A 20760-nucleotide genomic window follows, 5' to 3' on the forward strand; every position below is an offset into this window, starting at 1 on the left:
CCCCTGGCACAGCCCAGGGCAAGGCTGCTGCCTCAGGACTCAGCTCCTAGCTCTGAACACTGCTCTCTAGAACAGGCAGCATGGGGGCAGAGCTGCTCCCAGTGGGGACTCTGACCTCTGCCACAAAGGAAGGAAAAAGGTGTTCCAAAGGCAGGAGGCAGCTGTGAGAGGTGGCCAGCTGTGCAGAGAGGCTGCAGGGAGGCAGGGGGCAGCTGTTGGGAGCAGCTTTATTACAATATGGAGTGAGAGGCAAACAAAAACCTTACACCACCAGCAGGCTTGGGGAGCAGGGTAAGGCAAAGTGCCCTGTAGGAACGATGCTGTTTGAAGCTAGAAAGAGTTCAGGCCCTCATAGCTACAGCTACTTAACAGTGCACCACTGCTGCCCTGCCAGCACAGCCCCGGGGCAGGGGCCAGCAAGCTCCCCCCCAGGCCCCAAGCAGCGTCTCCGTGAGAGCCCCTCCTGGAGCACACCAGCCCCAGGGGAACAAAGGATACACAGGACACAAAGTATTCTGGGGAGCGAGTTCTGCACTGCAGCGAGGGCCAGGCTGGGAGCAGCGCCCCCTGCAGCGAGGGCCGGGAGCAGCGCCCCTGCAGCGAGGGCCAGGCTGGGAGCAGCCCCCCTGCAGCCCCTCAGCTGCGCAGCGTGGCCAGCCGCGACTGCATCGCCTCGATGTCCTCCTCCTCGTCCAGCGCTGCCGCCGCCCCCTCGGGCTCAGGCTCGGGCAGGGCATCTGTCACCTTGCTGGGGGCTTTGCCCAGGGCCCCTGCAACCAACCACAGCTCGTTAGTGTTGTCCCCGGAGCCGGGCTGAGCGGTGGGCGGCCTCCAGCTGCAGCCAGCTGCTTCTGCCGGGGGCCACTGCTGCCTGCCTCAGCCTGGGGCAAAGCCTCTGCTCCCACGGCCCCTGGCCAGCTTCCACCACAGCCCAGCAGGGAGGGAGCTGCTCCCACACATGCTAGGTTTAATCACATCTGACCACTCCTTTGGCTGCTCAGACTCTCCTCCTAGAGATGTCAAAATCCTCTGCTTGCTGCTTGGTGAGTTTCAAGCCAGGAGCAGAGCCTAGAGCCTTCACAGGGGCTCTGCTCAGAGACACCCCCTCCCATCCAGGCAGCTGGAAGGAACTTGTGGGGATCATCCAGTCCCTCCCCCCTGCAGTGAACAGGATCAGATTCCTCTCATCACCTGTACCCTGTGACAGCACAAATGGCAGTGGATGGAAACTGCAGCACAGGAGGCTCCACCTCAACAGGAGGAGAATCTTCTTCACTGTAAGGGGTCAGAGAGCCCTGGAGCAGGCTGCCCAGAGAGGTTGTGGAGTCTCCTCCTCTGGAGCCTCCCCAGCCCTGTCTGGATGTGTTCTGTGTGCCCTGTGCTGGATTCTCTGCTCCTGCTCTGGCAGGGGGTTGTTAGGGTTCCAACCCCTAACATCCTGTGAGCTGTGATCACACTGGGAAACGGGATGGAGAAAAGTCCCTCAGGAGGTGAGGAGGCAGCAGCCAGGCACAAGAGATCAGCAGGGCAGAGCTGGGAGCTGCCCTGCCAGCATGCTGCAGCTGAGTGCACCCCCAGCACCTCCCTCTGTCCCAGGAAATGCAGTGAGGCAATGCCCAGCACTACCTGAGCCAAGTAACTAACCCAGCAGGTCACTGCTGCCTCAGCTGCAGGGCAGAGGCTGGGCCTGGGGTTCCCCCCACCCCCCCAGCTAGCTCAGGACACTAACAGCATTTGACAGGCAAGAGTCCACACAGCTGATGACTCACCCACTGCAGCTCAGCTTACTCCCTGGCTCCCTTAGCAGCAGTGCATTTGACCACTCATGGAATGTCACCAGGACCCCAGTGCAGGCCCTGGTCTGCCAAAGCCCTGAGCACAGACCTGCACAGACCTCAGCTGCTGCAGCTGGCTTGGCTCGGCTGAACCTCCCCAGCCACTGCTCCCCGAGTTTGTCAGGCACTCCTTGCCTGCCAGCAGAGGGAGGGCACAGTGCAGCCTGAGCAGGCAAAGCTGTGAGCTGCTGCCTCCTACAGCCCACAGCAGGCAGCCAGCACTCACCAGCTGTGATTTCAAACAGGATTTTGTCAATTTCCATTTCAGCTTCCTCTTCCATTTCCTCCTGATCCTCCAGGCCTTCAAAGGTGTCCTCCAGCATCTCCTCTATAATCCCAGCCTGGAAGAGAACAAGGAGGCAGTGGATAACCCTCCTGGAAAGAGCAGCATGAGGAGACACTCAGGTGAGGCCATGGGCTCCAGGCCAGGCTGGGCTGCCCAGGTGCACTCCTCTGCACAGCTGATGCACAGGCAGTGGAAACTGAGGCCTAGGGACCCTCTGAACCCCTCAGCTGCTAGTCCCTGCTGCTGCCACCCTGCCTGCTCCAAGCTCGTGGCACCTCCCTGCAAGCTGCAGTGCAGCACCGGTTGTGTAGATGCTGCACAGCCAGTGCCTGACACAGGCTCCCTTTGCTCTTCTGCAGGGCCTGGCCATGGCCAAGATGCTCTGGAGCACATTGGTGACTTCATGAAGACACAAACTGATTTGAACTGAACAGTCTGGAGGGGTAAGAGAGGGAGCAGCAAACCCAGACTGGTGGTCAGAGAGGCAGCTGCCAGGACAGAGCAGCAGGCTTCAAAGGCAGAGCAGCCCAACAGGAGGTGACACACAGCTCCACCTTCTAAACCCTGCACCAGCTGAGCCAGCTTGCCTGAGGCAGGGGTCCCAGCTCCCCACTCCACAGCAGGCTGTGAGGGTCTTCCTTAGAGAACACTTTCACCCTGAAAGCAGAACTCAGCCTCTCCCAGGACAGACACTGGGCACAGAGTGAATCCTGTCCTGAGCCTTGGTCCGCCCCGGCCCAAGCTGCAGCTGCCCTGCTTTAGGGGGAGCTTCACACCAAGCCTGCTGCAGCCAGAGCTCTCCCCACACACAGCAATTTGCTGGAGCACCCCCAGCCCTCTGCTGCTGCTCAGAGCTCTGCCAGCTCTCACCTTCATCATCTCCTTGGACAGCTCCCTCATGGTTGCTTGGATCTCAGGGATTTTGACCAGGTTTTGCATAGCCTTCATGACTTCTGTGCTCTTCTGCAAGGAGCCTGCCACTCTGAGGACAGCTGTGAAGGAAAGGCATAGGAAGCCTGAGTGCTCCCTGCAGCACCCAAAGCAGGCTGCATCCTGCCCACCCACACAGCAGCTCAGCTGTGCTCAGGCAGTGCTGTTCAACAGACAGGGACAGCCCTCTCCTCCAGTCCTGTCCCCCTGCCCGGGCAAGCTCAGCTCCTGCCACATCCTGGATGGTTACCTGGAGCTCTCCAGCTTGCTGCAGAGAGCCTTCAACCCATTTGCTCTCCAGATCACAGAGAGACCCCTAAGGAGCTGTGCTCTTCAGCAGCCAGAGCTCTGGCTGGGGGTTCAACCGGCAGGGCTACAGCCCAGCTCCAGCTCTGGCTGCTGGCCAAGCTGCTGACCTCCTGCCTGACCCTGGGCAGTGGGGGCTGGCTGTGGCAGCAGCTCTAAGGGGGATGCCTTCACAGCCAACAGCAGGCTAGACAACCAGTCCTGAAGCAGGCAGGCTGGCAGCAAGGGCAGTCTGAACTGACCTGAACAGTGCTCTTTCCAGAGGCACTGCTCACAACACAGCCCAGAAGCTCTTCTCAGAGCTGATGCCAAAGCAAGAGCCAAAGGTAACAGCTGGGGGTACTCTGAGGGCCCTGAGCTGTGCCACCTCACCCTGCAGCTTCCCAGCCCTGCAGCACTTCCCTGTCTGGGTACAGAATGGGCACTGCTGGGGAAGCATCAGGAAGGTACAGCAGAGCTCACTGCTCACTGTGACACTTCCTGGCGTTCAGAACCCCACAGCTCTGATGGCAGCAAACCACCAGAAGCCTTGCCTGGAGCTCCACCACTCCCACAGAGGCAGCAAGCTAACACAAACCTGAGGCTCCTGCTGCTGGGCTGAGCACATCAGAGCACTCCCAGCACCAGGAGCATGCTGGCTGGCACTGAGGAGGAGGCTGCTGGGAGGCTTCCCTCAGAGGACACCTCAGGCCCAAGGACAGTCCCCACTTCCCCCCCTGACTGGGGATGTGGGGAGCCAGGCTGGCACTGCTGGGGTGGGCTGGGGACTGAGTGCCCTGGGAGCCAGGCTGGCACTGCTGGGGAGGGCTGGGGACTCTCTGCCCTGGGAGCCAGGCTGGCACTGCTGGGGTGAGCTGGGGACTCTCTGCCCTGGGAGCCAGGCTGGCACTGCTGGGGTGGGCTGGGGACTCTCTGCCCTGGGAGCCAGGCTGGCACTGCTGGGGTGGGCTGGGGACTGAGTGCCCTGGGAGCCAGGCTGGCACTGCTGGGGAGGGCTGGGGACTCTCTGCCCTGGGAGCCAGGCTGGCACTGCTGGGGTGGGCTGGGGACTGAGTGCCCTGGGAGCCAGGCTGGCACTGCTGGGGTGGGCTGGGGACTGAGTGCCCTGGGAGCCAGGCTGGCACTGCTGGGGTGAGCTGGGGACTGAGTGCCCTGGGAGCCAGGCTGGCCCTGACCTCAGGGCACTTTGCTGTCCCTCAGCTCTCTCCTCCAGCTGTGTCTGCTGCTGGCTCTGGCTCCTGTGGCAGTGAAGGCCTTGCTGGCCAAGCCCCTTTCTGGCTGTGCAGCTGAGGCCTATCAGGCCCAGCCTGGGGGCAGTGAGGCCTCACAGGAGCCTGCAGGTCCTGTCTGGGGGGGGCAGGTTTGAGTGGCTGAGGCCTGGCTGAGGCTGGTGCTCCCATCTGGAGAGCCAGGCCTGAGCTGGTGGTGCCTGCAGGCAGAGCCTCCTCCCTGGCTGCCTCTGGGGCCTGTGTGCAGTTTTGTAAGCAGCATTCCCATTCGAGCTCCAGTCCTGTGTGAGTGCTTTGGGGTGAAACACCTCCTGCCCCAGCTCAACCCCCAGTGGCACCTGTGGCACTCATCTGCAGTTAAACTCTGCTGGCAGCTGGCCTGGGTCATGCTGGGGGGGGAACACTTTGACCTTTCAGCAGCAGGTTAACCCCTACCAAGTCTCTCCTCCTCTTCAGTGCTTTCTGCTCTGCCCTGGTTGGAGGCTGAAGCACTGTGAGGTATGGAAATACTGCAGCTGGTCCATCACAGCACACATGGGGATGGGGACAAATGAGGAACAGGTGCTGGGGGGCTCCAAGGAGGGCTTACAGGGAGCTGGGTGTAAGCCAGAGGGTAAACCCACTCAGTCCCCATGGAGGAACTCAAAGCCAACTCCCCTGCTGCACCCAGGCCTCGTGAGCAGCAGTGCTGCCCAAGGTGAAGGGCATTCCACTGCAGGCAAGGAGCCTCCTCTCAGAGCCTGCCAGAGGCAGCTGCCAGCTCACAGGCACCAGGCACTGCTGAGCCAGGCACCTGAAACGTGCCCCAGGCTGCTGGGAGGGAGCTCTGCTACAGAGCCCCTGGCTCCTGTGTCACTGCAGGCAGGCTGAGGTGCTTGATCATCTGCTAGGCAGACACAGAGAGCCAGCCAGGGCCCAGGGAACAAGGAGGGCCAGAAGCTCCAGGAGGATAACTGGGGGCTCCCTGAGTACCCCAGGCTGGGAAACCTGCCCAGTAAGAAACCAGCTCCAGAGCATCCTGCAGACCAAGGGTGCTGCTGCCTACAGGGACAGGGAGGCAAGGCACAGAGCCTGGCTGGCTCTGGGAAAGCTTGCTACAGGGCTCTGAGGTGGCTGCAGGGGTGCAGGAACCACGATGGGATGCTGAGGGGAACAACTACAGGAAGAGAATGGGAGGGATCAGGGTGGACCAGGGAGACACACTGACCTCAGGGGCCTGCATGAGCAGGGAGCAGTTCAGGCAGGGGAGGGCTGGGCCCCAGCAGCTGGGCAGTTTAGACTGGGTGCCTGCAAACAGCCCCTGGAACAAGCCATGCATTGTGTGTGTGCTGCTCCCAGCCCTGCCTGCTCCTCAGCTGCAGAGGAAGGCCAGGACTGAGCTGCCAGGCGCTGCTGGTGCCCCTGTGCCGCTCACAGGGTGCTGTGAGGTCACTGCTGGGGGGTCAGGACACGAGGCTACAGCAGCCTCCCAGCCCAGCCCTTCTCAGGGCTTCAGGAGTGCAGGCCCACCCAGCTGTGCCCCAGGGCTGCCCCAGCAGCTGCTCTTACCCAGCTGGTTCTTCATGCCCATGAGCACGGAGTTCATGTGGGCCCTGGAGGCGTAGAGCTTGGCGACGGCGCGGCGGGAGCGCAGCAGCTCCTTGGCCAGGATCACGCAGGCCTCCCTCTGCCCCTTCTTGGCCGCCTCCTTGATCGACCTCTTCACCTTCTCCTCCTCCCTCTGGATGTCTGCAGCGCAGGGAGGGCACAGAGAGGGCTGAGGGCCTGCCCTGGGGCTCCCCACGGCCAGCCCGGGGCCAGCCTCCCTCTGCCGCCCCCCGGCACGGCTTCGCTGCCTGCCCGAGGAGCAGCAGGAGCATCCTCACCAGCTCTGCAGCCTCTGCACACAGCTCAGCTGCAGCACACACAGAGAGCTGGAGGCTGCTGTGCTCACCTGCCTCAGCCAGGGCTGCTGTGGCCCCCAGCAGCAGGAGCAGAGCTCTCACAGGGAGCCCTCAGCCTGCCTGCCTGCTCCTGCTGCATCTGACCCCGCTGCCTCAGAATCCCTGACTGGTGTGTCTCCAGCAAAACCAAACCCATTCAGGGAGAGGGCAGCAGGGGAGAATCAGCCCCCCCCTTCTGCAGGGAATGCCTCTGGGTGCACTCACAGCTCTGAGAGTTACTCAGGAACACAGATTAGTTAATTACTGCCCCAAAAGAGCCTGCAGACAGCCTCAATTATTCCCTCCTCAGGCACAACTCACTGAGCATTAACTGGATGCTGAGCCAAGACTACTCTTGGACTTGAGTTAAGGTCCTGGGTCCCTGCAGCTCACAGAGCAGAGGGTCAGTGGCACTTTCAAACCCTGGCTGGCTGCTGCCACAGCCAGGGATCTCTTACCAGCAAAGAGCAGAGTGCTGCTGAATGGGCAGAGCTAAAGCCGCCTGCTGCAGCTCTCCTGGCAGCCCTCCTTCAACAGCTGTCTGCAGAGCCTGCTGGAGCAGGAGCAGGGAGGCAAGGCTGCAGTGACTGAGCACCAAACACCTGCATTTAATGCTGCCCACTGAGGAAGCTCCCTTAAACCACCCAGCTTTCTCCAGGTCTGATGGGCTGCACATGCATCTGCCCTGCCAGACAGCCCTGCAGCCCAGGGCCTCAAGGAGCTCAAGGTGAGAAAGGCAGGGGCAAGCAGAGGCCAGCTGAAGCCCTCTCCCTCTCCAGACTCAGCAGGGCACTAGCCGCTGCTGAACCTGGCTCCAAGCTAGCCTGCAGGAAGGGAGCTCTCCCCAGCCCCAGAACTCAGGCAGCCAGGGTCAGACCCATGCCCTGCACAGCCCTGCACCACAACTGCAGTGACCTCTAGCAAGGGCTTTGCTCAAGCTGTGCTGCCAGACAGAAGTCACAGAGGCAGGGCTCAGAAGCTGTTCTCTCATCCACAGGCACCTCCTGGCACAGGCCAGCTTGGAGGCTCTGCTGCAGCCTCTCAGGTGGGAGCTAGTGAGCCCTGCACTCAGGAGGAGTCATCCCCTCAGTCTCACTCCTGAAGGACTGGCAGAGACCTGCAGGGTCAGCAGCAGAACAACACACTCCCTGCTGCTGCTCCCTGCAGAAGGGCCACAAGCTTGAAGGCTTCTCTGTGTCAGACACAGGGGTCAGAAGCAGCAAGCAGCAGCTGAAGTGGTGCAGCAGGGAAGAGCAAGCCCCAGGAGCACTGCAGAGCACGGAGCAATGGGGACAGGCTAAAAGCACAGGGCAGGGCAGGGGGGGGCTGGGCTCCAGTGAATGCTGCCAGGTGCCTGAGCAGCAGCTGCTGAGACTAATGGCATAAACTATGCAGGAATGGGCAACCTGCCCTCTGAAGGGCACTGCCAGCCATGCACCTCCCTGAGCCAAGCCCCTCTGCAGCCCCAGCAGGCAGAGGAGAGGCACAAGGCAGCCCAGAGCCCCCCTGAGGCCTGGCCAGCTCAGCTCAGCTCCCTTTGCTGTGCTGGTCCAACCACATTAACCTGGAAATTCAGTCTGGAGGTCACCAGGGACATCTTCAGCAGGCCTTCCAAGCTCTCCAGAGCAACCTGCTGCAAGCAAACCAGGACCAGAGCCAGCCACACTGTGCTGCTGTGCTGACTGCACTGCCTGGGCTCACCAAGCCCCTGAGCCATCCAAGGCCCCTGAGTGCACCCCAGGTGGAGCTGAGTGTGGCCAGCAGGGCACAGCCAGCAGAGCTTTCCCCAGGGCAGCTGAGGCAGGTCCCAGCTCAGCAGCTGCACTCCAAGCTTGCAGCAGTCTGCAGGGGAAAGGCCAAGAGGAGGCAGACCCCAGCTGCAGAGAGCAGCTCCTGAGGAAGCCCTCAGCCTGCTGGCCTGGCAGTGCTCAGCAGAACCACAGTCTCCAGGCTGCCACCCAGCCAGCTGGGAGATCCCAGCACAGGGAGAGCACTATGGAGATGACTGAACTCAGTGGGAACTGCCAGAGCTCAGGGCCTCACCCAGCCTGGCCCTGAACACCTCCAGGCAGGAGGCAGCCACAGCCTCCCTGGGCAGCCTGTGCCAGAGTCTCACCACCCTCACTGCCAGGAACTTCCTTCCTCACCTCCAGTCTCAATCTCTCCTCTCCCAGCTCAAAGCCATTGTTCCTCATACTGTCACTCCCAGCCCTTGTCACAAGTCCCTCCCCAGCACTCCTGGAGCCCTTCAGCTACTGGAAGGCTGCTCTGAGGTCTCCCTGGAGCCTTCTCCAGGCTGAACAGCCCCAGCTCTCCCAGCCTGGCCCCACAGGGGAGGTTCTCAGCCCTCTGATCATCTCTGTGGCCTCCTTTGGAGCCTCTCCAGCAGCTCCAGGTCCTTCTTGTGCTGGGGCCCAGAGCTGGAGGCAGTGCTGCAGGTGGGGGCTGAGCAGGGCAGAGCAGAGGGGCAGAATCCCCTCCCTGTGCTGCTGGCTGCTGATGCAGCCCAGGCCATGGCTGCTCATGGCAGTCTGATTCACCCTACCCAAAGGGATTGCACTGCATCCCCTCTGAGTGGAAGCAGACAATGTTCAGGTCCCTTTGGAAAAGCTCCTTGGAGCACTCCACAGCAATGTCACTTTGTGAGGCAGCCCAAGTCTGCCCCAGGCCCACACTGATCTGCCTCACAGCCTCCCCCACAACACAAACCCCTTCAAGGCAGGGAGGAAAAGCAGCACAAACCATGGGGAGCAAGTACCAACCTCTGATCTGTCTATCAATCACTCTCATCTCTTTCCTTATCTTCAGGGACCACTCATTGACCTTCAAAAGAGAAAGTGAGAGTTACTGAACTGCCTCCCACCCAGGCAGGGCCCTGCCAGCTGCCCAAGCTGTGGTTAGACGTGTCACCACTCAGAGCCCCCCAAACCACTGCAGACATCCCACCGGCTGCTGCAGCCCCTGGGCAGCCAGGCAGAGTGCAGGAGGCCTCCCTTTGGCACAGGCAGGCCCCACAGCCTGGGGGCACGGCCTGGGGGCACGGCCTGGGGGCACCCCGGGGGCACAGCCTGGGGGCACAGCCCGGGGGCACAGCCCGGGGGCACAGCCTGGGGGCACAGCCTGGGGGCACAGCCTGGGGGCACGGCCTGGGCTCAGCCCGGGGGCACAGCCTGGGGGCACAGCCCGGGGGCACAGCCCGGGGGCACAGCCCGGGGGCACGGCCTGGGCTCACCCCGGGGGCACAGCCTGGGCTCAGCCCGGGGGCACAGCCTGGGCTCAGCCCGGGGGCACGGCCTGGGCGCACAGCCTGGGGGCACGGCCTGGGGGCACGGCCTGGGGGCACGGCCTGGGGGCACGGCCTGGGCTCAGCCTGGGGGCACGGCCTGGGCTCAGCCCGGGGGCACGGCCTGGGCTCAGCCCGGGGGCACAGCCTGGGGGCACAGCCCGGGGGCACAGCCCGGGGGCACGGCCTGGGGGCACGGCCTGGGCTCACCCCGGGGGCACAGCCTGGGCTCAGCCCGGGGGCACGGCCTGGGCGCACAGCCTGGGGGCACGGCCTGGGGGCACGGCCTGGGCTCGGCCTGGGGGCACGGCCTGGGGGCACGGCCTGGGGGCACGGCCTGGGCTCAGCCTGGGGGCACGGCCTGGGGGCACGGCCTGGGCTCAGCCCGGGGGCACGGCCTGGGCTCAGCCCGGGGGCACGGCCTGGGGGCACGGCCTGGGCTCAGCCCGGGGGCACGGCCTGGGGGCACGGCCTGGGCTCAGCCCGGGGGCACGGCCTGGGCTCAGCCCGGGGGCACGGCCTGGGCTCAGCCCGGGGGCACGGCCTGGGCTCAGCCCGGGGGCACGGCCTGGGGGCACAGCCTGGGGGCACGGCCTGGGGGCACAGCCTGGGGGCACGGCCTGGGGGCACAGCCTGGGGGCACGGCCTGGGCTCAGCCCGGGGGCACAGCCTGGGCTCACCCCGGGGGCACGGCCTGGGCTCACCCCCGTGGGCACGGCCTGGGCTCAGCCCGGGGGCACGGCCTGGGGGCACAGCCTGGGGGCACGGCCTGGGCTCAGCCCGGGGGCACAGCCTGGGGGCACAGCCTGGGCTCAGCCCGGGGGCACGGCCTGGGCGCACAGCCTGGGGGCACGGCCTGGGGGCACTGCAGCAGGAGGGAGCCAGGATGGCAGCAGCAGGAGCCCTTGGCTGACCCCAGCCAGGAGGAGCCTCACCAAGCCAGCCCCCTGCTCCAACAGGAACAAGCTCAGAGGTCAGACAGCTTGCCCAGGGCCCCGTCCATCGAGCTGTGCCACTGTCCAAGGCCAGAAGCTCCCTGGCTGCTCTGGGCAGCTGCTCCAGCACCCAACCCCCTGGGCCCTGTCCCTGGGCACCCCCAGGACAGGCAGGGAAAGGCTTTAGATCCTTGGCCTTCACCTCCCCTTCTTGACAGGAGAAGGAGCCCAGCTCCCTCAGCCTCTCCTGCTGTGCCATGGGCCCCAGCCCTCCCCCACCTCAGTGGCCCTCTGCCACCCCTCCCCAGGCTGTGGAGAACATCCTAGCCCTGGCTGCTCCCACAGGGAGGCTTTGGCAGCAGAGCCACCAGGGGCTGGGCTGTCCCAGCTGCTGAGTGCTGCCCACTTGGCCCTCTCCACCATGGGGGCACGCTGCTGGCTCATGCTCATTGCCCACAGGAAGCCCAGCTGCTGCCCAGCTGGCCCCAGGCTGCCCAGCTGGCCCTGTCCCACCTGCACAGCCTGCCATCCCTCACCACCACAGCTTCCTGCAGGCTCATTCCTCCTGCTTGCTCAGCTCGTTGCTGCCCCTACCCAGCAGCTCTGCTCCCCAGCTTCCTTCCTCTGCCTGAGGGGAGACTCAAGCACAGCCACCCCCACACCAGCTTCCCCCCTGGGAAACCAACATCTCTCTATGGCCTCCTGCACCCCTGGCTTCCCCAACACAGGGCACTGAAAGAAGTGGAGAAAGTGCCCCAAGCCCCCTGCAGGGCAGCAGAGAGGGCAGGGGGGCAGCAGAGAGGGCAGGGGGGCAGCAGAGAGGGCAGGGGGGCAGCAGAGAGGGCAGGGGGGCAGCAGAGAGGGCAGGGGGGGCAGCAGAGAGGGCAGGGGGGCAGCAGAGAGGGCAGGGGGGCAGCAGAGAGGGCAGGGGGGCAGCAGAGAGGGCAGGGGGGCAGCAGAGAGGGCAGGGGGGCAGCAGAGAGGGCAGGGGGGCAGCAGAGAGGGCAGGGGGGCAGCAGAGAGGGCAGGGGGGCAGCAGAGAGGGCAGGGGGGCAGCAGAGAGGGCAGGGGGGCAGCAGAGAGGGCAGGGGGGCAGCAGAGAGGGCAGGGGGGCAGCAGAGAGGGCAGGGGGGCAGCAGAGAGGGCAGGGGGGCAGCAGAGAGGGCAGGGGGGCAGCAGAGAGGGCAGGGGGGCAGCAGAGAGGGCAGGGGGGCAGCAGAGAGGGCAGGGGGGCAGCAGAGAGGGCAGGGGGGCAGCAGAGAGGGCAGGGGGGCAGCAGAGAGGGCAGGGGGGCAGCAGAGAGGGCAGGGGGGCAGCAGAGAGGGCAGGGGGGCAGCAGAGAGGGCAGGGGGGCAGCAGAGAGGGCAGGGGGGCAGCAGAGAGGGCAGGGGGGCAGCAGAGAGGGCAGGGGGGCAGCAGAGAGGGCAGGGGGGCAGCAGAGAGGGCAGGGGGGCAGCAGAGAGGGCAGGGGGGCAGCAGAGAGGGCAGGGGGGCAGCAGAGAGGGCAGGGGGGCAGCAGAGAGGGCAGGGGGGCAGCAGAGAGGGCAGGGGGGCAGCAGAGAGGGCAGGGGGGCAGCAGAGAGGGCAGGGGGGCAGCAGAGAGGGCAGGGGGGCAGCAGAGAGGGCAGGGGGGCAGCAGAGAGGGCAGGGGGGCAGCAGAGAGGGCAGGGGGGCAGCAGAGAGGGCAGGGGGGCAGCAGAGAGGGCAGGGGGGCAGCAGAGAGGGCAGGGGGGCAGCAGAGAGGGCAGGGGGGCAGCAGAGAGGGCAGGGGGGCAGCAGAGAGGGCAGGGGGGCAGCAGAGAGGGCAGGGGGGCAGCAGAGAGGGCAGGGGGGCAGCAGAGAGGGCAGGGGGGCAGCAGAGAGGGCAGGGGGGCAGCAGAGAGGGCAGGGGGGCAGCAGAGAGGGCAGGGGGGCAGCAGAGAGGGCAGGGGGGCAGCAGAGAGGGCAGGGGGGCAGCAGAGAGGGCAGGGGGGCAGCAGAGAGGGCAGGGGGGCAGCAGAGAGGGCAGGGGGGCAGCAGAGAGGGCAGGGGGGCAGCAGAGAGGGCAGGGGGGCAGCAGAGAGGGCAGGGGGGCAGCAGAGAGGGCAGGGGGGCAGCAGAGAGGGCAGGGGGGCAGCAGAGAGGGCAGGGGGGCAGCAGAGAGGGCAGGGGGGCAGCAGAGAGGGCAGGGGGGCAGCAGAGAGGGCAGGGGGGCAGCAGAGAGGGCAGGGGGGCAGCAGAGAGGGCAGGGGGGCAGCAGAGAGGGCAGGGGGGCAGCAGAGAGGGCAGGGGGGCAGCAGAGAGGGCAGGGGGGCAGCAGAGAGGGCAGGGGGGCAGCAGAGAGGGCAGGGGGGCAGCAGAGAGGGCAGGGGGGCAGCAGAGAGGGCAGGGGGGCAGCAGAGAGGGCAGGGGGGCAGCAGAGAGGGCAGGGGGGCAGCAGAGAGGGCAGGGGGGCAGCAGAGAGGGCAGGGGGGCAGCAGAGAGGGCAGGGGGGCAGCAGAGAGGGCAGGGGGGCAGCAGAGAGGGCAGGGGGGCAGCAGAGAGGGCAGGGGGGCAGCAGAGAGGGCAGGGGGGCAGCAGAGAGGGCAGGGGGGCAGCAGAGAGGGCAGGGGGGCAGCAGAGAGGGCAGGGGGGCAGCAGAGAGGGCAGGGGGGCAGCAGAGAGGGCAGGGGGGCAGCAGAGAGGGCAGGGGGGCAGCAGAGAGGGCAGGGGGGCAGCAGAGAGGGCAGGGGGGCAGCAGAGAGGGCAGGGGGGCAGCAGAGAGGGCAGGGGGGCAGCAGAGAGGGCAGGGGGGCAGCAGAGAGGGCAGGGGGGCAGCAGAGAGGGCAGGGGGGCAGCAGAGAGGGCAGGGGGGCAGCAGAGAGGGCAGGGGGGCAGCAGAGAGGGCAGGGGGGCAGCAGAGAGGGCAGGGGGGCAGCAGAGAGGGCAGGGGGGCAGCAGAGAGGGCAGGGGGGCAGCAGAGAGGGCAGGGGGGCAGCAGAGAGGGCAGGGGGGCAGCAGAGAGGGCAGGGGGGCAGCAGAGAGGGCAGGGGGGCAGCAGAGAGGGCAGGGGGGCAGCAGAGAGGGCAGGGGGGCAGCAGAGAGGGCAGGGGGGCAGCAGAGAGGGCAGGGGGGCAGCCCAGAGGGCAGAGGGGCAGCCCAGAGGGCAGAGGGGCAGCCCAGAGGGCAGAGGGGCAGCCCAGAGGGCAGAGGGGCAGCCCAGAGGGCAGAGGGGCAGCAGCTGCCAGCCACCAGCTGAGCACTAGGGCAGAGGCTGTACAAGAGCAGGGCCCAGGGGGGGCAGCTGACCCCAGCACAGAGCAGGGAGGGAGCTCTGGTGCTGCTGTCACTGTTATTAGCAGCACAGGGTTTGCCCAGTGTCTGACCCCCCCAGCAGGAATCACAGAGCACATCCAGCTGGAAGAGACCTCCAAGCTCATCCAGGCCAGCCCTTAACCTAGCACTGCAGGCTCAGCACCACACCATGGCCCTAAGCACCACAGGCTGCTGGCACACCCCCAGGGATGGGCACTGCAGCACTGCCCTGGGCAGCCTCTGCCAATCTCTGAGATCCCTTCCAGGGCATAAAGATTTCCTGAGCTCCAGCCTGAGCCTCCCCTGGGGCAGCTTGGAGCCATTGCCTCTGCTCCTGTCCCTTGCCACCAAGGAGCAGAGGCTGTGCCCCCTCCTCACTCCAACCTCCCTGCAGGGAGCTGCAGAGAGCAAGGAGGTCTCCCTCAGCCTTCTCTTCTCCAGCCTGAACACCCCCAGCTCCCTCAGCCCTCCTCTAGCCCAGGGGCTCCAGGCCCTTCTCCAGCCTCACTGCCCTGCTCTGGACAGGCTCCAGCCCCTCAATGTCCTTCCTGCAGGGAGGGCCCAGAGCTGAACACAGCACTCAGGGGGTGTCATGGCAGCTCCAAACAGGCCCTGATGTGTCCCCCTCCTTGAGCATGGTCCCACTCTTCCCCCTCCTTCCTGCAGGAGTCAGGCTAATGCAGGAAGAGGAACAAAGGGACAGGAGCCAAGGTGTCTGGTAAACAAGTCTCCTTCTGGGGTAAGAGCCCTGTGCTGGGCACTGCTCCTGCCTGGCCAGGCCAGTGCTGCTGCCTTTTATGGCCACAGCCTGGCACAGTCCCTTCTCACTGGGTGACTTTGCTGGCTTCAGTTGCCCTGCTGAATCTTGGGCAAGAGACCTGCACAGGCTGCTCTCTGGCTGCCTCACCTCCTTGGCTCTGCCATGCTTCCATTTGCCTTGCCTCTAGCTGCCTGGGACAAAGCCATGAGCCCTGCTCACTGCAAGCTGCAGAAGCCAGCAGCCTTAGGAGCTGGGGCCAAGCCTTGCTTCCCTTTCCACCTGGAGCTCTGTGCCCAGCTCTGGAGCCTCTGTGCCAGGAAGGATCTGCAGGTGCTGGAAGGTGTCCAGAGCAGGGCCAGGAGAAGGAGCAGAGGGCTGGAGCTGCTCTGCTCTGCAGACAGCCTGAGAGAATTGGGGTTGTGCAGGCTGGAGAGGAGAAGGCTCCCAGGAGACCTAATTGTGGCCTTCCAGGATCTGCAGGGGGCTCCAAGGAAGCTGGGGAGGGACTTGTGAGGGTGTCTGGGAGGGATAGGACTGGGGAGGATGGAGCAGAACTAGAAGTGGGGAGATTGAGATTGGCTGTGAGGAAGAAGTTGTTCCCCATGAGGGTGGTGAGAGCCTGGCACAGGCTGCCCAGGGAGGTGGTGGAAGCCTCCTGCCTGGAGGTGTTTGCAGCCAGGCTGGAGGTGGCTGTGAGCAACCTGCTGCGGTGTGAGGTGTCCCTGCCCATGGCAGGGGGTTGGAGCTGGCTGAGCCTTGAGCTCCCTTCCAGCCCTGATGGTTCTGTGCCTGTAACTTCCCCAGGACAGAGTAGCTGCCAGTGCTGAGCAGCATCCTTCAGCCTGCCAGAGCCAGCCCAGCCCTGAGCTCTGAACCCCTGAGCCCTGAACCCCGAGCCCTGAGCCCCTGAGCCCCGTGCCCTGAGCCCCGCTGCCGGCAGCCGCCGTGCCTGGCACCCCAGAGGCTCAAGGGCTGGCAGCCAGCAGCAGCACTCCCTGCTTGGGCCGGAGGTGCTCAGCAGCACTTCACTGCCTGCCTCCTGCACACACAGCTCCTGTGCAGTCTCCCCTGGCCCAGCAGCACTCTGCTCCTGGGGGCTCTTAGTCCTCCCTGCTGGCTTCCCTGGAGCTGCCACAGCTGTGAGCTGGGCTGAGCGCTGCAGCCTCCCCCCGCAGATGTCTGCCCCAGCACAGCAAGCCTACTCCATGTGCCTTGGGACACTTTGCATTACTAAGGAGCTACTCCTCTTTTCACTCCTATTTGCCACATCTTGCTCACCAATTCACAAAGCCATTACAAGGGGAGGGTCACCTCCTGCCCTGCTGCCGAGCCCAGCCAGGAGGCCATCAGAGCACTGAAGAGCAGCCCTGGCTCACAGATGCAGCTGCAGGCCCAGGAGGGGCAGCTGGCTGGGGGACCTCGATTCAGGTGTGACTTTCAAACACTCAAATCCAAAGCTCTCTGAGCCTGCACAAGCTTCAGGGCAGAGCTGTGAGAGCACTGTGCAGGGCAGGAGCCCAGCAGAGCCAGGAGATTCTTGGCCTCCCAGTCACACCAGCCCTGCCTTCCCTGCAGACATCAGCCAAGCACAAAACCTGCTGCAAGAAATCCCCAGGCATCCTGCAGAGCTCTGTGTGTGCACATCCTGGCTGTGCAGGAGTCCTGAAGGGGCTTCAGGAAGCTCCTGCAGCTTCAGCTGATGCTCCACTGCAGGGAAAAAACTCAGGCTGAATCCCTGCAGGACTGACTGCAGCCTCCCCTCTCGCCCCCATTCCATGAGCAGAGCAGAAAATCAGACTGATGGAATGGGCTGGATGGGAAGGGAGCTTTAAAGGCCACCCAGTCCAACCCCCCTGCAGGCAGCAGGGACATCACAGAATCAGCCAGGTTGGAAAAGACATCAGAGATCAAGTCCAGCCTGTTACCCAACACCTAACACCTCATGACTAACTAAACCATGCCTTCAAGTGCACATCCTCAGCTAGAGCAGGTTGCTCAGAGCCTCATCCACCCTGACCTTGAAGACTTCCAGGGCTGGGCATCCTCCACCTCTCTGGGCAACCTGTGAGAATTTCCTCCCTCTCCCTGTAAAACAAATCTTCTATAGCCAGCCTGAATCTCCCTCTGCTGGCTTCAAACCATCCCCCCCTGTGCTGTCACACCAGGCCCTGCTCAAAAGTCTGGCCCCAGCTTTCTTATGAGCACTGCAAGGCCCCCAGAAGGTCTCCCTGGAGCCTTCTCCTCTGCAGGATGAACAACCCCAACTCTCCCAGCCTGGCCTCCCAGCAGAGGGCTTCCAGCCCTGCCAGCACTGCTGTGGCCTCCTCTGGCCCTGCTCCAGCAGGTCCCTGGCTGTGCTGAGGGCTCCAGAGCTGCCCCAGCACTGCAGGGGGGGCACAGCAGAGGGGCACAATCCCCTCCCTGCCCCTGCTGCAGGGAATCAGCCCAGGGCTGTGAGAGGGCATTGCTGGCCCATGTCCAGCTTTTCATCCAGCAGCACCCTCAAGTCCCTCTCCACAGTGTCTCAACATGTCACAGATTCCCTCCTCACCCTGCTAAGAAGCTGGGGAGGTTCCTCCTTTGAGAGCACCACCAGTGGGCAAAGCAGAGGGGAGGGACTGCAGCAAGCCACGGCTGCGCCTGCCACATCCCAGAGCAAACCTCCTCCAGGGATCAGCTCTGCAGCCTGGGGGCTCCAACAGCCCACTCTGGGTGAAGCCTTCCTGTACCAGCACAGCTGGCAGCAGGACTCACACCTCCTGTCTCTGTGAGGCACAGCCCAGCACAGACACCGTCACACCATGACTGCCCACACGCTGGCACCAAGCCCTGCCAGCTCTGCCAGCACAGGCCTCTGGGACAGCCCATCCCTGCTGCTGCCCATGCCTGTCCTGACAGAGGCAGAGCTGGGTGCCCCTGCATCCCCTGCTCTCCCCAGTTTTGTGCAAGAGGGAGAGGAAATCCCAGTGGCTCTGAGCCAGACAGCTGCATGCTTCCCATTCCATGAGACACAGCCATTAGCTGAGCAGTAAAGACACTGCAGTGCCAGCCCCAGGCAGGCCACCGGGGACACAGCTCCCCAGCCATGGCCTGGTGCAGTGGAGAGCTTGCACTGCTGGGACAGGAGTATGGATTGCCCCAAGCACAGCCCCATGCCAGTGAACCTACCCTGCTTCCACCTGTGACAAGCAACATTGTCATCCCCACAGCACTGCATCACCCCAGGGCCAGCCAGCAAAGCACCAAGCTGGACACAAACCACTTGAACTACACTGGAGTTCAAACCAGGCTTTAAGCTCCAACAGCTCAACCATGGCATTAGATCTGTAAAACCAAATCTTTTACAGCCAGCCTGAATCCCCCTCTGCTGGCTTCAAACCACCCTCCCTTGTGCTGTCACACCAGGCCCTGCTCCAAAGTCTGGCCCCAGCTTTCTCACAAGAGCCTTTAAGCACTTGAGGCCTTTAAACCCTTGCTTCAGACAGGCTGGAGTGCACCAGCAGCTCCTCACAGGGACTGGAGCTGATGCCTAGCATCATTCACATCAACAGAGAGCACACCAGGACCCCAGGGCCAAGCACTGCCAGCACAAAGCTCAGCCTCTTCCATCAGCAGCCACCCCCCGTGGGTGTGCTTGGGCTGCTCTCTCCAGCCCTGCCCAGGAACAGGACCTCCTGCACAGCTGCTGCCAGACACAAGGTCAGCAGTGCTGCTTCCCCATCGTCTACTGTGCAGAAGTAACTACTTCCTCCTCCTCCAGCTGCAATTACAAACAGGAGGAAAGAAGTTTCTTGCTGTGAGTGGGTTTCTCGGTATTGCCCACACCACTGCTCCCTGGGGGCCAGACATGCCTGCTCCCTACTGCCTCTGCAGCTGGCCTCCAAACAGCTCAAGGAGAGCCCATGCTGCCCCTGGGAACCCTGGCAAGCTTGGCAGCTAGGGAAGGGGCAAGATCAGTCACCAGGTGTGCCAATGCCCCCCACCACCGAGAGCAGCAGCCTCCAAGCCCCAGCTCCTTCTGTGGCATCTGCCAGCACCACCTGCACATGCAGGGAAGCCCAAGCAGGCTGTGTGGTGCTCAGGCACAGAGGAAGCACTCTCAGAGGGCTGCCCCTCCCCTGCCACCCAGCCAGCAGCAGCCACAGCCTGCTCCCCTGGGCTTCACCTGCTACAGAGGTGAGCCTCCAGCAGGGAGGCTCTGTGACACCACAGGTCTCCTGGGACTTCAGCCTCAGTGCCTGTCACCTTCCCCTTGCTCAGTGCCTCTAATGCATCTGATCCTCCCTGCTGCAAGGCAGCACAGGCTTTAACTAAAAATGCCAGCAGTGATTGATGGAAGGCAGCTGGGAAGGCTGTCACCAGCTTGCTCATTTGTTGCACTGTGACACTGGAAATCCAGGAGTAGAAGCCAGGCTTACACAGCTTGGCTGCAGACCTAACCCCAACTTCCAGCCTTTCAGGTACTCAGGCTTCTAAGCCTCTTTGCAGCAGGAGCTAGAGGTCTCCAGCAAAGCCAAGAGCTAGCAGCTATGCAAGACAGCCAAGAGCAAGCCAAAAAATCTGGAGCTTCTTTGGCTACTGGACACTGGCACAGGTTGCCCTGGGAGGTGGTGGAACCCTCCTGCCTGGAGGTGTTTGCAGCCAGGCTGGATGTGGCTGTGAGCAACCTGCTGTGGTGTGAGGTGTCCCTGCCCATGGCAGGGGGTTGGAGCTGGCTGAGCCTTGAGGTCCCTTCCAACCTTAACAATTCTATGCTGCTACTGCTGCTGTGGCCAGGAGTGGCCCTCTACAAGTCCCTGCACACCCCCAAGGGCAGGAGCACTCTGGCAGCAGAGCACAGGCACTAAGGAGCTGCTGCATTCCAGAAGAAATGAAGCACCTGAGCGTGGTGCCCCAGCGCGCTGGGGCCGGCTGTGGCCGCACAGCAGCTGGCACCGGGCACGCTTTGGCGCTGTGCTGGAAGCAGCGCTGGGCACACAGCGATGTCTTCAGCACTGATACGCAGCACCTCCGGCCAAGGGCTCTTCTGCCCCACAACACCCCACCAGAGAGTAGTCTGGGGGTGTAGGAGAAGCTGGAGGGGGCACAGCTGGCACCAGCTGACCGAAGGGATATCCCAGAGCATCTCTCAGCAGACACAGCTGGGGGAAGGAGGACGGGAGAGGTGTCGGGAGCGACAGCACTGGCGGTGCAGCCCTGCCCTCCTGCAGCCGGCACAGCACCGCAGGGGAAGCAGTGAGTCAGTGCCCTGCTTTGCTCAGCGGCTTTTGCTTTACCTGCTCAACCTGAGCCCCGCCAGGAGCTGCCTCACTCCTGCCCCTCCCAGGCTCCCTCCCATCCCAGCGGGACAGCTGAGCGAGAGGCAGCTGCCCCGGGTCCGGGCCCAGCCCCCGCCTGCCGGTGATGCTCGGTGGCCGCAGGGATGGCCGGGGTCGAGCTCAGCGGGGCACCCCGCCCGCACCGAGCCCTCCGCCCACGCCACGGGGACCGGGCTCGCCGCTCCCCGCTCGGGGCCGGGGCAGCCCCCGCGCAGCCCCCGCCAGCGGCCACGGCAACGCCGTGCAAGCAGGCCGCTTCCCCTGCGGCGCCCGCCCCGCCGCCTCCCGGCCCCGCCCGGGCTGGCCCCGCCAGCGGCCGCCTCACCATCTCCTTGGGCGGCTTCTCGGGGGTCTTCCCGAAGAGGCCCATGGCGGCAGCCGCCTCGCGCCGCCGGCCCTTCCGGGTGCCCGCCCCGGCCCCGCCCCGCCCGCGGCCCCGCCCCGGCGCCCCCCGCGCGTGCGCACAGCGCCGCCAGCCGCGACGCCTCCTGCGCACGCGCACAGAACCGCCCGGCGCGGCGCCGGGCGCGCTCCGCTTCCTTCCTGCGCGTGCGCGCCGTGCCGCCCCACCTCCTCTCTGCCCACGCCCAGAGGCCCGGCGCCAGCTTGCCCCAGTCCCTCCCCACGGCGTTCCTGGCGCATGCGCGCTGCCCCTCCGCCCGCGCTGATTGCCGCCGGTGCTG

The 20760-nt window shown here is 64.7% G+C and overlaps 1 protein-coding gene across 1 annotated transcript; it reads right to left on the minus strand.

The window, feature by feature from the left end:
• Positions 1–208: 208 nt before the first annotated feature.
• CHMP3 (charged multivesicular body protein 3) lies at positions 209–20502 on the minus strand. The gene is made up of 6 exons (XM_068167697.1): positions 20403–20502; positions 9271–9331; positions 6135–6314; positions 2992–3113; positions 2062–2176; positions 209–770 (listed from the first exon to the last, which is right to left on the minus strand). The coding sequence occupies exons 1-6, from the start codon at positions 20445–20447 to the stop codon at positions 637–639; spliced, it is 657 nt and encodes a 218-aa protein (XP_068023798.1). The 5' UTR covers positions 20448–20502; the 3' UTR covers positions 209–636.
• Positions 20503–20760: the final 258 nt, after the last annotated feature.

This window comes from Melanerpes formicivorus, unplaced genomic scaffold (assembly GCF_026170545.1).
Source record: "Melanerpes formicivorus ecotype bairdi unplaced genomic scaffold, bMelFor1.0.p_v2 SCAF_121, whole genome shotgun sequence".
NCBI lineage: Eukaryota > Metazoa > Chordata > Aves > Piciformes > Picidae > Melanerpes > Melanerpes formicivorus.

Coding starts and splice junctions, on each gene's coding strand:
- CHMP3 (XM_068167697.1), bottom strand. CDS start 20,447: ATGGGCCTCTTCGGGAAGACCCCCGAGAAGCCGCCCAAGGAGATG. Junction 2,177..2,991: donor TGTCCAAGGAGATGATGAAG/GTGAGAGCTGGC, acceptor GTTCTCTTCCAG/GCTGGGATTATAGAGGAGAT. Junction 771..2,061: donor CCTGTTTGAAATCACAGCTG/GTGAGTGCTGGC, acceptor GGTTGGTTGCAG/GGGCCCTGGGCAAAGCCCCC.